This window comes from Entelurus aequoreus, linkage group LG13 (assembly GCF_033978785.1).
Source record: "Entelurus aequoreus isolate RoL-2023_Sb linkage group LG13, RoL_Eaeq_v1.1, whole genome shotgun sequence".
Lineage (NCBI taxonomy): Eukaryota > Metazoa > Chordata > Actinopteri > Syngnathiformes > Syngnathidae > Entelurus > Entelurus aequoreus.
Window position 1 is genome coordinate 54,316,120 of NC_084743.1, and position 15,844 is coordinate 54,331,963.

The following is a 15,844-nucleotide window of genomic DNA, read 5'->3' on the forward strand; positions in this document are numbered from 1 at the left end:
GACCAATGTATGATCCTGAAACTACTTGGTATCGGATTGATATACAAATTTGTGGTATCATCCAAAACTAATGTAAAGTATCAAACAACAGAAGAATAAGTGATTATTACATTTGAACAGAAGTGTAGATAGAACATGTTACAAGAGAAAATAACCAGATATTAACAGTTAATGAACAAGTAAATTAATAATTCATTTTCTGACAAAATAATAGAATGGAAAATGACACAATATGTTACTGCATGTCAGCAGACTAATTAGGAGACTTTGTTTGCTTACGTTGTCTTGTGTGTTCACTATTTTATTTAAAGACAAACTTGCAATCAGAAACATATGTTTAATGTACTGTAAGATTTTTTGTTAAAATACAACCAAAAATGCAATTTTTTGTGGTCCCCTTTATTTAGAAAAGTATCGAAATACATTTTGGTACCGGTACCAAAATATCGGTATCGGGACAACACTACTTGTATTACGAGCAATTAAAATAATTATTAATATAATTGCGATTATATATTGCGATAATTATAATTAAAATAATAAAAAAAATAATAATAATTTTTAAGCTACAAAATATTTTAAAACAATAAAAATAACAATAAAAATCAATACAGTTTAATTACTTACATTTACAGTATGTGCTTTCGGTTCAGCTTTCTTTTCATAAGACTTGGTTGCAAATGTGGTAGGGACCCAGCTATGCACACTTAGTTCTTAACCTTAAAACACTAATTGCCCGACGTAAACACGCAAAACAGAGGACAAAGGACGAAGACAAAACGTTAGGGGGAATTCAGCCTTAGTTCACTCAATCAAATACACGTTAATACTGCATATATAAATCTTTAATTTCATATATTTAATTGATTTGTTGATGATATTATGTCTCTCTCTGTTAGAACATGCTGTTCATGTCTGGTCAGGGGGTAAACCAACAAAAGTTACTTAAGTGGGTTTATAATTTGACTTAGGCTATGTCTATACTAAGCAGGATAACTCCTTAAACGAATAATTATTTAGCCTAAGCCCCGTTTCAGCCACACTAAACCATCGTTTAAGGCCCCCCTCCTTGGATAATTTTTTACACGGGTAAGTGCGCTGTGTATTGCTCTTAACTTTGTATGGACTCATTGATCGTTTACAAACTGAGTTCGGGGAGGAAGTGAAGTCAGAAAGACTGCGCCCCACACAGGAAGTGACGTCAGAAAGAATGCGCCAGAGCCAGCTTCATAACAACCCAAACTAATCACTGGAAAGATGGAGGCGAGTCATCCAGACATGCCCGTGTTTGTCATTCTTCTTGTGGATATCACACTGTGGGGAGGCGTGGCCGGCAGACCGACAGCGAGGCAGGGCACGCCGGGGCCGACTCCAAGATGGCGGCGAGGAGGCGTGGCCGGCGGGCCAGCGGCAAGGCGGGGCGCGTCGGGATCGACGCCGTAACAAGTATCAGGTGCGTGGATCGCCCACCTGGGCACAATTATATAGTCTCCTCCAAGTGTGTAAAAGGGCGGCAGCCGAGAACGACGAGGCGGCAGAAGGAGTTGGAGAGCCAGCAGCACATGCAGCGCGCAAGAGACAGAGAGCAAGAGGCAGACGAAGACGCGGCCGGCTGAAAAGCGGACCGAAGAGCGAGCAGTGGAGAAGGAAGGAGCTTAAAAGCGACCCGACCTGAGACTGAGTATTTTTGCAAAATAAACAAAGTCAACCCTGCTCGCAGTCATGTCAGTCCTTGGTGGTCCATGGAACCCGCACGACAGCTGGAGTCTGTCACACACGCATGGATACCTTAAGAGAAGAAAACGCGCGATTGCAGCTATTTTGGATACAACACATCTCAGACGGCAAGAGAACTTTCGAATGTCCAGGTCAGCTGTGATTCTACTTACCGAAAAACTTTGTCCATTTGTCGGAGGAGAGTCAACGAGAATGCGGGCTCCCGTGGATGTGATAAAAAAGGTAGCGTGTGCTTTGTATTACCTAGCCGTCGAGGGAAGACTACGGAAAACATCGAATGCATTTGGACTGGCAAAGCAGACCGTATCAGTTATTGTCCGCCATGTATGTCGCGGACTCAACGTCTAGGTCCAGAGTATATAAAGTCACCAAAAACGAATGGACAATGAAGGTGAAGGCAAAAGAGTGAGGAGTGTCCAAACCAGATATCTAGATCCCTAGATTGAATGATGTAAAATGTTCTTTATCACATTGTTTACTTTCACGTGTCTAATAAAGATTTGATTAATTTATGATGTCTCAGGTGTGATTCACTACAATAGGGCCCCACAGCACACTGGATTTCAGTTAATTGAAATACCACAACACTGGATATTGTTCAGATAAGTTACATTTAATTTAAGAACTTGCACACAAAGCAACACTGGAGGTGACTATGATGTGCGCATTTTCCGCGCATGAGTATTAGGTCGCGTTGCGCTGGCGGACGGAGGGGGGAGGGGGTCTTAAACGACCATTGTGTGTGTGTGGACACGGATAAGGTTGGGTGGGATTTACCCTGGATAACCATAGCCGGCTTAGTGTAGAAGGGGCCTTAGAGTACCGTATTTTTCGGAATATAAGTCGCAGTTTTTTTCATAGTTTGGCCGTGGGTGCGACGTATACTCCGGAGCGACTTATGTGTGAAATTATTAACATATTACCGTAAAATATCAAATAATATTATTTATCTCATTCGCGTGAGCGACAAAGCAAACGGCAGCCATCGTCACACACACGTCAGCAATCGTCACTCACACGGCAACCAATAAGAATTCGGCGGGGGCGGGTCATGGCAGAAGTGCATTGTGGGTTTTGGAATGCTAACTGCTATATGCTATACGCTACTGCCGGAGCTATTAAAATGGATCAAATCAATGTTGGCGCTAACTTATAAAAACTAAGAAGGACTGAACTAAAACGGCACCAAAAAGGAAATCATGAACTGCAGATTACAAGCTGGATGTAGTGAAATATGCAGCAGAAAACGGCGATCGAGCAGCAGAAAGAATGGACGCTGGCGGGGCATACCAGGAGCGACACAGAGGAGAAAGATTGCATGTTATTTAGCGATCTGGAGTGAAAGATTGTTTGGTAAACGTATAGCATGTTCTATATGTTATAGTTATTTGAATGACTCTTACCATAATATGTTACGTTAACATACCAGGCACGTTCTCAGTTGGTTATTTATGCCTCATATAACGTACACTTATTCAGCCTGTTGTTCACTATTCTTTATTTTAAATTGCCTTTCTGATGTCTATTCTTGGTGTTGGGTTTTATCAAATAGATTTCCCCAAAAGTGCGACTTATACTCCAGTGCGACGTATATATGTTTTTTTTCTTCTTTATTGTGCATTTTCGGCCGGTGCGACGTATACTCCGGAGCGACTTATAGTCCAAAAAATACGGTATGTAACTAAAGCATCGCTGATGGTGCAGTACAGGAACTTTGCCAAAGAAGCTCATTATCTTGATCAGCACCTTTGTTGTTTGGGTTGTGAAAGACCCTTAACCCACTTTAACACACATCACCATTTTCAGCACTGACAGAAACGACAACATGGGCTTTTTCAAAAACATTTCAGGCACCAAAACGAATAGCCGAAAAAAGTAGAAAAAAGGACGATACAGTGGTACCTTGGGTTTTCGTATACCCTACTTTTCCTATAATTCGGTCTTGGATGAAAACACTGCGCCTAACAAACCGTGTCTTTTCTGATCATATTTGTGGGTGTCTGGATGATTTCTTCTGGCAACAACCGCTTCGGTTATTGCCTGACCTTTCGGAAGAGATTGCTAAATAAACAAAAACAAACGAGGTACCGCCTAAGTTCTTTTTGACCTAACATGTGACCCATCTGTGAGACTCCTAATAGACCTAGTTTTTATTTGCCATGAGAATAATGTGCACAATCGTTAAAGACCTGGTGCAGAAAAAAAAGGGAATTATATTTTTTGTTGTCCGTATCTACTTGAGCTCCATATGAAAACATGAATGCTGCATCCAGAAACAATTTCATCCTACTTTGACTTTCTCTTCGTGTTATATTTGGCAGATTCTTGCACCTCAATAACGCACTGGATAGCGATAAAATATTATATTTAATTTCTAATAACGCAGCTCTGGGAATTTTCTAAAGACAAATGATTGTTGGCATCCTCCTAAGTGGGGCACCTTTGTGTTCAATTCCATAAGACATAGAAGTACAACAAACCCTAAACCTCACCCAGACCTCACAGACAAGATATATAGCAGAAACAAAGAAGTGCATACATATTAAAAAGAGCAACACATTTTTTTTTTTTTTTAAAGAGCACTGTTTGCTTGTTCTGTCCTTCATATCGTTTTTTTTTTCTTCTTCTTGCTTCTATAGCGTTTTACTCATGACCCGACACATAATATCTTTAAGCAGTGTTTGACAGCACATAAGGTTTTTTGTAATAATGCAAACAGTCTGGGGGCTGTAAGGTCGGTGATCAGGTAGCGATAAGGATGTTGGTGAGTAGGAGGAGAGCACAAGGAAGGAAAGGTTGAAAGGCCGAGTGGAAGGAAAGAGGAGGAGGAGACAAGGAGAAGTATTAACACTTGAAGAGAAGGCAGGCAAAGCAGGCCAGGAACAGCCACAGTGATTGAGAGACGCAGGCAGAGCCGTTGATATCGCGGCCTGTTCCGGGTCCTGTACACACAGAAAAGGAGAGATAGAATCAGAAGAGAGTGCCTTTATTTACCTTAATGGGTACATTTGGATAAAAGGCAGCTTGAAGTGCTCCTCTCATGCTGACAACATTAGCACTTATTTCATATTCCTGGACCTGAAAATGATGTCTACAGGTAAAATAGACACAGTAGTGATTTTAGACTTTTAGTAACGCCCACTTTTAGCTCCAAAATGACCTCACCTGCAGGAGAATGGAAAAAATGTCATGTATTTTTGTAGCATTTTGGTCCCGAATCACGATATCTTTGCACATTATTTGAAGGAACGATCCAATATGTCTGCCAGATGCTTTCGCTGCAGGTTGTAGCAATGCAACTAAATAAGGGGTCGGCCTGCATACATTTCCACGTGATGGGAATATGAGAAAAATATGTATCTCTCCACTCAAAAGAATGGACCAAGTGAGAGGAGTGTAATTTCCAGCGACCGTGACCAGGGTTTTGGTCGTATTTTGGATGGAAAAAATTCAAACACTCAAGCCAAACGTTGTCCTGAAAATCAGTAACACCCTCGTGGGGAAGAGGATTGTACGGAGCCCCTAAAGGGACATGGGGGATTTTTTTTTTTTTAATAATCTTTTTATTTTTTTTTATTTTTTGACATGTATCTCGTGCGCACGAGAAACTTTCTCATGCGCACGAGAAACTTTCTCATGCGCACGAGATAGTTTCTCGTGTGCACGAGAAACTTTTTATAAAGTTTAAAAAAAATTTAAATAAATTAATATATATATATATATTTTTTTTTAGACATGTATCTCGTGCGCACGAGAAAGTTTCTCGTGCGCACGAGATACATGTCTAAAAATAAATCAATAAATAAAAAATATATATATATTTTTATAACTTTATAAAAAGTTTCACGTGAGCACGAGAAACTCTCGTGCACACGAGATAGTTTCTCGTGCGCATGAGATACATGTCTAAAAAAATAAAATTATAACAAAAAAAAATCCCCCATGTCCCTTTAGGGCAGGGGTCCCCAAACTTTTTGACTCGGGGGCCGCATTGGGTTAAAAAAAATTGGCCTGGGGCCAGGCTGTATATATATATAAATATATATATATATATAAATATACATATACATATACATATACATATACATATACATATATATATATATATATATATATATATATATATATATATATATATATATATATATATATATATATATATATATATATATATATATATATATATATATATATATATATATATATATATATATATATATATATATGTACATGTATATATATATATATATTTATATATATATACAGCCTGGCCCCAGGCCAATTTTTTTTAACCCAATGCGGCCCCCGAGTCAAAAAGTTTGGGGACCCCTGCCCTAATATATATATATATATATATATATATATATATGTACATGTATATATATATATATATATATATATATATATATATATATATATATATATATATATATATATATATATATATATATATATATATATATATATATATATATATATATAAATATGTATATAAATATGTATATATACATATATACATCGTCTTTATAATCTGTTTTGTCATTTAACATCAATTAACATTGATGTTCATCAACATTTAACATTGTCACGTTATCGATGGGAAAATTAATTTTTAGACAATATGATTTGCCTGAGCGGCTAGGAGACACCAAGAGTAACAAGCGGTAGAAAATGGATTAGAAAGGAAAGATTAATAAAAAATAAATAAAAAATAAAAAATAAAAAAAATTAACTTGGGACTTCCTGTGGGCTGGATTTTGGATGCTGGGGGGCCGGATCCGGCCCGCGGGCCATAGTTTGGGGACCCCTGCTTTAGGGGCTCCGTAGGATTGAGTCAGAAATACAGAGAAAGTTAAAGTACCACTGATAGTCACACACACACTAGGTGTGGTGAAATTACCCTCTGCATTTGACCCATCCCCTCGTTCCACCCCCTGGGGAGATGAGGGGAGCAGTGAGCAGCAGCAGTAACCGCGCTCGGGAATCATTTTGGTGATTTAACCCCCAATTCCAACCCTTGATGCTGAGTGTCAAGCAGGGAGGTAATGGGTCCCATTTTTATAGTCTTTGGTATGACTGGGCCGGAAATTGAACTCACGACCTACCGATCTCAGGGCGGACACTCTAACCACAAGGCCACTGAGCAGGTTTAAATTAAATAAGAAAAGCAGACTCGCCGAGAAAAACAAGACAGAAAAATGTAAGCCCAGAGGGTTTTATTTCAGTCATCTGGGTGCTATGGGTCTTTTAAAGCAGCGTTTCTTAACTATACAATAAGGACCGGGCCCATTGTTGGGCCACAAGCGCCCCCAAGAGGGCTGCCAAAAATATCTGTTTCTCAGCTGTTGTTCAGCAAAACTCAGTTGTAATACATTATTCTACCACTTGACAATATATCAATCAAACAGTCTGGAGCTGAAGTCATAGAGAAATTTCTTAAGCACAAAAATTATGACTAAAGTGGTGAAGCAGTATTTTCATTTGCACTTTAATTTTATTGACAGTTTAGTTAAGAAACTAATTAATTATTATTTATTTTAGCACAACAATTTTATGTAAATTTATTTTTGTCGGTTATTTATGAGTCCATTTTTATGCAGTACATTTGATGAGTAGTTATTTTTCTAATCAGCCTGACCTAAGGCTCAGGTTTATGTGTTAAAGAAATAATATTTGTGATTAACACATTAGGCTTTATATCATTTGACAAGCTTGTAAATGTAAGTAGGTTAGATATAATTATTGAATAGAATTAGAATCAAGAGTAAGATTATTAATTCAATGTTAATATTTGAGTCAGACCTGGGTGCCTCTGCAGTGAAAAAGTTAGGCCCCGACGTAAAAAAGTAAGAACTTCTGCTGATAGCCAATCAGAAACTTGGAAATATATTTGACAATCAACTTGGAAACTGCTATCACTCATTTAACTCACGGTATCAAAATTAAATAAACACTACAGCCATCGCGCAGCGAAATTGAACACACAAAAGGTAGATGACACAGCAATGACTATTTTACTGCGAGGAAAGATAAAAACAACTACTAACGCCAACTATTTCAGGTAAGTTCGATAACCGTTTAAAAAAGTCCCGCAAGGCATGCTGGGAAGCCAAAAGCAAACTTTGCAATGCTTCAATATTATGTACAAAATAATGTTTATTGACTGTTTATAGTCTTTATTGGAATACATGTTTTTCATTACATTGATTTGTACTGACAATGTGACATTGGACAAAACCACTTAAGAGAAAAAGCCTAGGTCTTGTCTTGGAGGTTGGGAACTCTTCTATTCCCTCCATAATTTGTTCCAGAGTATTGTAGACTCCTGTTTGCCCACTCACTATAGGAGCTTAAATTGCAACAATTCTCTCATGCATGTGTTATTGGTTTTTTTTTAAAATTTATTTAGCAGCATTTAAGTAATTGTAGCATTTTTAATTTTCAGCGTTTGAGTTGTTTTGGTCACACAATACTGAATTGATATTTCTATGAAACACAACATAATACTGTACTGTTCATACCTGTTTATGTTATGACATCATAGACATCACTTGTTATGCTATTTTTGTACACTGTACCCAGAGACATCATTTGGAAAACTACATTAAAAAAGTAGTTATGATTATTTTAAGCTCCATAAAATACTGTTTTTTATTATATTAATTTCTTCACATTGTGCAGGTTCAGTGTATGTTTCGCTTTACCACAACGCTAAGAAAGGCTTATGGCTGTTTTTACTCTGTAAAGTAGCTCTAAAGAAAAAGGTTAGGAATGAGGATTTCCAACTGCAGTAACACCCTTTGTCCACCAAGTGGCGTTAAACCCTTAGTTTGTTAAGCCGTAAAAAAATCCTATATATATATATATATATATATATATATATATATATATATATATATATATATATATATACATATATACATACATACATACATACATACATACATACATACATACATATATATATATATATATATATATATATATATATATATATATATATATATATATATATATATATATATATATATATATATATATATATATATATATATATATATATATATATATATATATATATATATATATATATACACACACATATGCAGTACAGGCCAAACGTTTGGACACACCTATGAATGAACACATGTGGAGTTATGTACTTAACAACAAAAGGTGAAATAACTGAAAACATGTTTTTATATTCTAGTTTCATCAAAATAGCCACCCTTTGCTCTGATTACTGCTATGGACACTCTTGCCATTCTTTCGATGAGCTTAAAATGGTTTTCACTTCACAGGTGTCATAGTTTTGATGCCTTCAAAGACAATATACAATGTAAATAGTCATGACAATAACTATTTACACACACATATACACACACACACACACACACACACACACACACACACACACACACACACACACACACACATATACAGTATATATATATATATATATTTTTTTTTATTTTTATTTATTGTATTATTATTATTTTTTTAAATTTATTTATTTATTTAATTTAATTAAATTTTTTTATTAATTTTTTTTTTTTTTAAATTTATTTATTTTTTTAATGGTCCTGTTTCAATGTGTCGACCTCAGTGGAAAAAGAGTGGACATTCTATTGTAGGATTTTGTTTCTATGGCTTAAAAACTAAGGAAGGGTTTAACGCCACTTGGTGGACAAAGGGTGTTACTGCAGTTGGAAATCCTCATTCCTAACCTTTTTCTTTAGAGTTACTTTGACAGAGTAAAAACAGCCAAAAGCCTTTCTTAGCGTTGGGGTCAAGAGAAACATACACTGAAGCTTGCATGATTAAACCTGCACAATGTGAAGAAAATAATATAATAAAAAACAGTAGTTTATGGAGCTTAAAATAATCATAACTACTTTACTTTAATGTAGTTTCCGAAATGATGTCTCCGGGTACAGTGTACAAAAATCGCATAACAAGTGATGTCTATGATGTCATAACATAAACAGGTGCAAACAGTACAGTAAATATTAATTCAGTATTGTGTGACCAAAACAACTCAAACGCTGAAAATCAAAAATTGCTACAATCACTTTAATGCTGCTAAAATTTTTTAAAAAAAATCAATAACACATGCATGAGAGAATTGTTGCAATTTGAGCAATTTAAGTGTGCAGAGTGGTTTACACAGTGGTAATGGCCTAATTTAATTCATGCATATGTATATATATATATATATATATAATGTTTGTATATATACACATGATTGTACTGTATATGTATCATTTTTGGTTTTTTTTTTGCAATTGTTTTTGTTGTTGCTTTATTTTATTTCTACAATGTGCTGTGTGCCAATAAAAATGTACTCACAAAAGTCACAACAACTGCGGACGCCACAACAAATACAAACACCACTACACAACAACATACATCTTAAAACACGAACAACTTTCAGCCTAAACATGACAGCAAAAGTTGCTTCATGTTGTTGTGTTGTGGCTTTATGTTGTTGTGTTGTGGCTTATGATTGTTACCTCGTGGCGGTTGCATTTGTTGTGGCTTTTGCAACCGGGATGTGGCTGAAAGTTGTTGTGTTGTGGCTTTATGTTGTTGTTTTGTGGTTTTAAGTTGTTGTGTTGTGACTAGGGTTGTACGGTATACCGGTACTAGTATAGTACCGCAATACTAATTAATCATATTCGGTACTATACCGCCTCTAAAAAGTACCGTTCTTGAATGTAAACAAATGCCGTGGGTGGATCTACACTTAACATCCACTGTAATTATACCAAGTACAGGAGCGTATCTAGTCGATACTACTATGATTACATCGATATTTTTTAGCATCACAAAATCTATTTTTTAAAAAAATTTTTATATTATGTTTATAAACTCAGGAAATATGTCCCTGGACTTTGAATATGACCAATGTATGATCCTGTAACGAACAAGTGATTATTCCATTTTAACAGAAGTGTAGATAGAATATGTTGAAAGAGAAAATAAGCAGATATTAACAAGTGGATAAATAATAATTTTTTACAGCTTGTCCTTAATCATTTTGACAAAATAATAGAATGAGAAATGACACAATATGCTACTGCATATGTCAGCAGCTAAATTATGAGCCTTTGTTTGCTTACTTACAAGACAAATTGTCTTGTATGTTCACTATTTTATTTAAGGACAAAATTGCCATAAAAAACACATGTTTAATGTACCATAAGGTTTTTTGTTAAAATAAAGCCTGTAATGCCATTTTTTTGTGGTCCCCTTTATTTCGAAAAGTATCGAAATACATTTTGGTACCGGTACCAAAATATTAGTATCGGGACAACCCTAGTTGCGGCTTTTTGTTGTTGTGTTGTAAAGTTGTTGTGCCCTGGCAACTTTTTGGACACGGCTGCCCTACAATGACTGATTATATTCACCCATAACAATATCACAGATATAATATGGCACTAAGAAAACAACATTAATCATGCTTTATTCAATCACAGTGGGAATGCACTCCTGTCCACACTAGCTGAGCGATGAATAGAAAATAGAGTTCATACTCACTATAGAGGAAGAGGCTGGCGTTCTGGACACCCAGTCGGTTTGAGGCCACACAGGTATATTTCCCATAATCCTCTTCAGTGACACTTGGAATCATGAGAATAGTACTAGTGCCAAGAACTTGAATATTGATGTTCTGGGAACTGGACAGTCTGCAACATGAAAACAGATAATACAAAATATAATGAGGCATTTTAGGTGCTAAAAAAAAAAATAGGGCGATAACGCCAATAGGGATTAAGCCAAGAAGACACCACACACCCTAGCTCCCATCTTTTTAACCGGTTGCCCTATGGCAGGCGCTTCAGGTCCAAAAACAGACTCAGGGACAACTTCTTTCCCAAAGCTGTCACTATACTCAATGCACATGTGCACTAATGGAAGCTGTTCAATTGCACTCATCCTTCAGATTCCCACTACCGTATTTTTCGGACTATAAGACGCAGTTTTTTTTCATAGTTTGGCCGGGGTTGCGACTTATACTCAGGAGCGACTTATATGTGAAATTATTAACACATTACCGTAAAATATCAAATAATATTATTTAGCTCATTCACGTAAGAGACTAGACGTATAAGATTTCATCGGATTTAGCGATTAGGAGTGACAAATTGTTTGGTAAAACGTATAGCATGTTGTAATGCAGTAGTTTTTCCAATAGATGGCACTGTTGTACTGTTTATCATTTTCATTCCACTTTGTATGCACTTGCTCTGTGTGTGTTTGCCAGTTAATAAAAACTCTGCCAAAGAACAGGTTATGGGCCCAGATCGTCGCTAAAAAGCTGTTGTGCACGGACTTTGTGTGAAGATAAACGGTATTGTGGGAACTCACAATGGAGGATAAGATGTTTATTGACAGACTGAGCGGACCAGAGAATTGGGCAACATGGAAGTTTCAGATGGAACACTTGCTAAAGGCTAAAGGACTATGGGGCATGCTAACGGAGACGGAGACGCTAGCCGCAGATGCTAACGCAGCAGCACAGGTGGAATTCACAAGACGGAGAGAGAAAGCGTTCTCTATGTTAGTGCTAAATGTAAGTACACCCCAGTTGTACCTGATAACAAACTGTCAAACTCCCAAAGAGGCGTGGACCACGCTGAAAGCCCATTTTGAGAGGGATACTTTGGCTAATAAACTGTTTCTGAAGAAAATATATTTCAGATGTGAAATGAAGGAAGAAGAGGCTTTAACTGATCATTTAAAACAAATGAAGGAGCTAACTGATCAGCTATCGGCAATTGGATCTGTAATTGAGGAGGAAGACCAAATTGTAACACTGTTGGGTAGCTTGCCACCAAGTTATGCTACAATTGTCACGGCACTAGAAACAAAGATTGACAGCCTGACACTGAAGTTTGTTCAGCAAGCATTAATAAATGAAGAGCAAAAGCGAGTGAATGCTAATGATTCCAGTGGTGCTACGTCAGGTGGTGCATCCGCCATGTCATCACAATTTCGGGGAAATGTGCAGGATAGCTCCAAGACAGTGGGAGCAGCAGACAAAAGCAAATGGAGATGTTACAAATGTGGTAGAGAAGGCCATATCAAGCGTGAATGTCCAACCTTGAAAAACAAACCAAAAAAGAAATTTCACAAGGCCAAGCACATGATGTGTGAGGATGAAGAAGATTCCTCTGAAAGTGCCTTTGTGATCAGGGATGCAAACAGTGACAGACCACAACAGGCTGAGTGGTTAATTGATTCTGGAGCATCCAAACACATGACGTGTGATAAAGACATTATTAAAGAATACCAGCAGTTCACGAAATCACAGTCTGTGAAACTGGGTGACGGCAGGGTGGTTGACGCCCTAGGAATTGGAAATGTCAACCTGAAAATGACATTTAAATTAAGTGATGTAAAAAATGTCACAATGTATGATGTTCCAAAGCTGTCTGGGAATTTATTCTCAGTGGGAGCTGCTACCAAGAAAGGGAATACAGTGCAGTTCAGAAAGTCTCGTTGCTACATACGTGGAAAAAGTGGAACACTTCAAGGAATGGGAACACAAAGAGCTGATGGACTATATCAGCTGGATATTAAAGGAAGTGAGACTGTATGTCACAGTGCTTCTGTAGCGGCCAGCCTGTGGCACCAGCGCCTTGGTCACACTACCAAGCTTAAAGAACTCAAAGATCTGGTGAACGGAGTGAACTTTTCTGCAGATAAAGAGATTCCCTTCTGTGAAGGATGTGTGGAAGGCAAGTTGGCGAAAAAGCCATTCAAGTCGATTGGAGGAATTCGTTCCAAACGCAAGATGCAGCTGATTCACAGTGATGTCTGTGGCTCCATGCAGACTGAATTTATAGGTGGAGCAAAATATTTTGTGACTTTCATTGATGATTACACAAGATGCTGCAAGGTATACTTCTTGAAACAGAAAAATGAGGTGCTAAGCAAATTCAAGGAATTTGAGAGAACATTCTCAAATGAGTCTGGTCTAAGCGTCACAAGGCTGAGGACAGATAATGGTGGTGAGTACACATCAAAGGAGTTTCAAGAATATTTGAAGTCTCAAGGCATTCACCACGAAATGACTGTACCTCACTCACCACAACAAAATGGTGTTGCAGAAAGAAAAAACAGGACATTAGTTGAAGCAGCTAGAAGCATGCTGTCACATGCAAAGTTGTCAAAGATGTTCTGGGCAGAGGCTGTAGCCACCGCAGCTTACATACAGAACAGGCTGCCCACAGCGGTTCTGAAGGAAGAGACACCCTATGAGAAATGGTGTGGAAAGAAACCTGACATGAGTCACATGAAGGTGTTTGGCTGTATTGCTTATGCACATATCCCAGATGAAGAAAGAAGGAAACTGGACAAATAGGCTGTAAAGCTTCGTTTTGTGGGATATGCAAACAATGCCAAGGGATATCGCCTGTATGATGAAGAGAAGAGAAGGATTCTAATCCGTCGTGATGTCATCTTCGATGAATCAAACTTCAGCTGGAAGCAGGAAATGAAAGTATTCTGTTCAGAGAAGGAGATAACCATACAAACAGATGAGAATGAAACACAACATGATGAAGTCACAGTTGACAGCACTGTCAGAACAAGTGGAAGAATCAGAAAGGCTCCAAGGAGATTTGGATATGATGAGTTTGTTGATATAGTGACTGTTGATCATCATGCCAATATGTGTCGTGTGACAGAGCCAATCACACTAAAGGAAGCATTGGTGAGTCCTAATGCAAAAGAATGGCAGGAGGCGGCTGACTTGGAATATGAGTCACTGCTTGAAAATGAGACGTGGGACTTGGTGAATTTACCAAGAGAAAGAAAGGCAGTAGGATCGAGATGGGTGTTTAGAGTCAAGCATCATAGTGATGGAAGAGTGGAGAGATACAAGTGCAGGCTCGTTGCCAAGGGCTACTCACAGTTGTATGGTGCTGACTATGATGAAACATTTTCACCTGTGGTACGTTTCAGCTCTATTCGTACATTATTGTCCTTTGCCATTCAAAACAATTTACATGTACACCAGATGGATGTTGTAACTGCATTCCTTAATGGGCACCTGGAAGAAGAAATCTACATGGAGCAGCCAGAGGGCTACATCAAACCAGGGCAGGAACACCTGGTATGCAAACTAAAAAAATCAATCTATGGACTGAAGCAGTCTCCTCGCTGCTGGAGCAAGGCTTTCACAGAGTTTATGATGGAAATTGGATTCAAGCAAAGCACATCAGACCCCTGTGTGTTCGTGAGATCAAGAAAAGAGCTTGAGATACTCGCAGTTTATGTCGATGATTTGATTGTGATAACAGAGTCAACTGAGAGCATGAACAAACTCAAAGTGGCTCTCAAGGAGCGCTACAAGATGAAAGACATGGGAGAGCTGTCCTATATCCTGGGCATCTCTGTGATCCCAGATAAAGAGAAGAATCGTGTAATTCTTCAACAGAAGCATTACATTGAAGCCATACTTCAGAAATATGGAATGGATAATGCAAATCCTGTGGCAACTCCTGCTGATGCCAATGTCAAATTGAGAAAGAGAGATGGTGTCAGTAAGCAAGTGGACCAGCATACCTATCAGTCAATGGTGGGAAGTCTACTGTATGCTGCAATGGCCACACGACCAGACATAGCTCAAGCAGTGAGTGCTGTGTCAAAGTTCAACGCAAATCCAGATGCTGCACATATGACCGCTGTGAAGAGGATACTTCGATACTTGAAAAGGACAGTGAACTTTGCTCTCAAGTATGAGCAGTCAGACTCTGGAGCTTTGATTGGATTCTCAGATGCTGACTGGGCTGGAGATCAGGATGACCGACGCTCAACAACAGGCAACGTTTTTCTACTGAGTGGAGGAGCAGTGAGCTGGCTCAGCAAGAAACAAGCAACAGTTGCACTTTCAACAGCAGAAGCGCAGTACATTGCACTCAGTCAAGCCGCTCAAGAAGGAATCTGGCTAAAAAGATTACTGTATAGTAAAAACTATGTCCACAGTGATCCTGGAAGACAACCAAGGAGCCATCGCAATCGCGAAGAATCCTGTGAACCACTCCAGGACCAAACACATAGACATTCGCTATCACTACATCCGTGAATGTGTGCAGAA

At 38.0% G+C, this 15,844-nt stretch overlaps 1 protein-coding gene across 2 annotated transcripts in view; it reads right to left on the bottom strand.

The window, feature by feature from the left end:
* Positions 1-211: 211 nt before the first annotated feature.
* The window catches only part of lsamp (limbic system associated membrane protein), a 471,983-nt gene continuing 456,350 nt past the window's right edge, over positions 212-15,844 (bottom strand). For both annotated transcript variants that reach the window (XM_062068053.1, XM_062068049.1), the window contains exons 7-8: positions 11,278-11,426; positions 212-4,679 (exon numbers count right to left, since the gene is read on the bottom strand). In XM_062068053.1, coding sequence (XP_061924037.1) covers positions 4,582-4,679; positions 11,278-11,426 — 247 coding nt within the window. In that variant the 3' untranslated portion in view covers positions 212-4,581. The remainder of the gene's footprint in view (positions 4,680-11,277; positions 11,427-15,844) is intronic.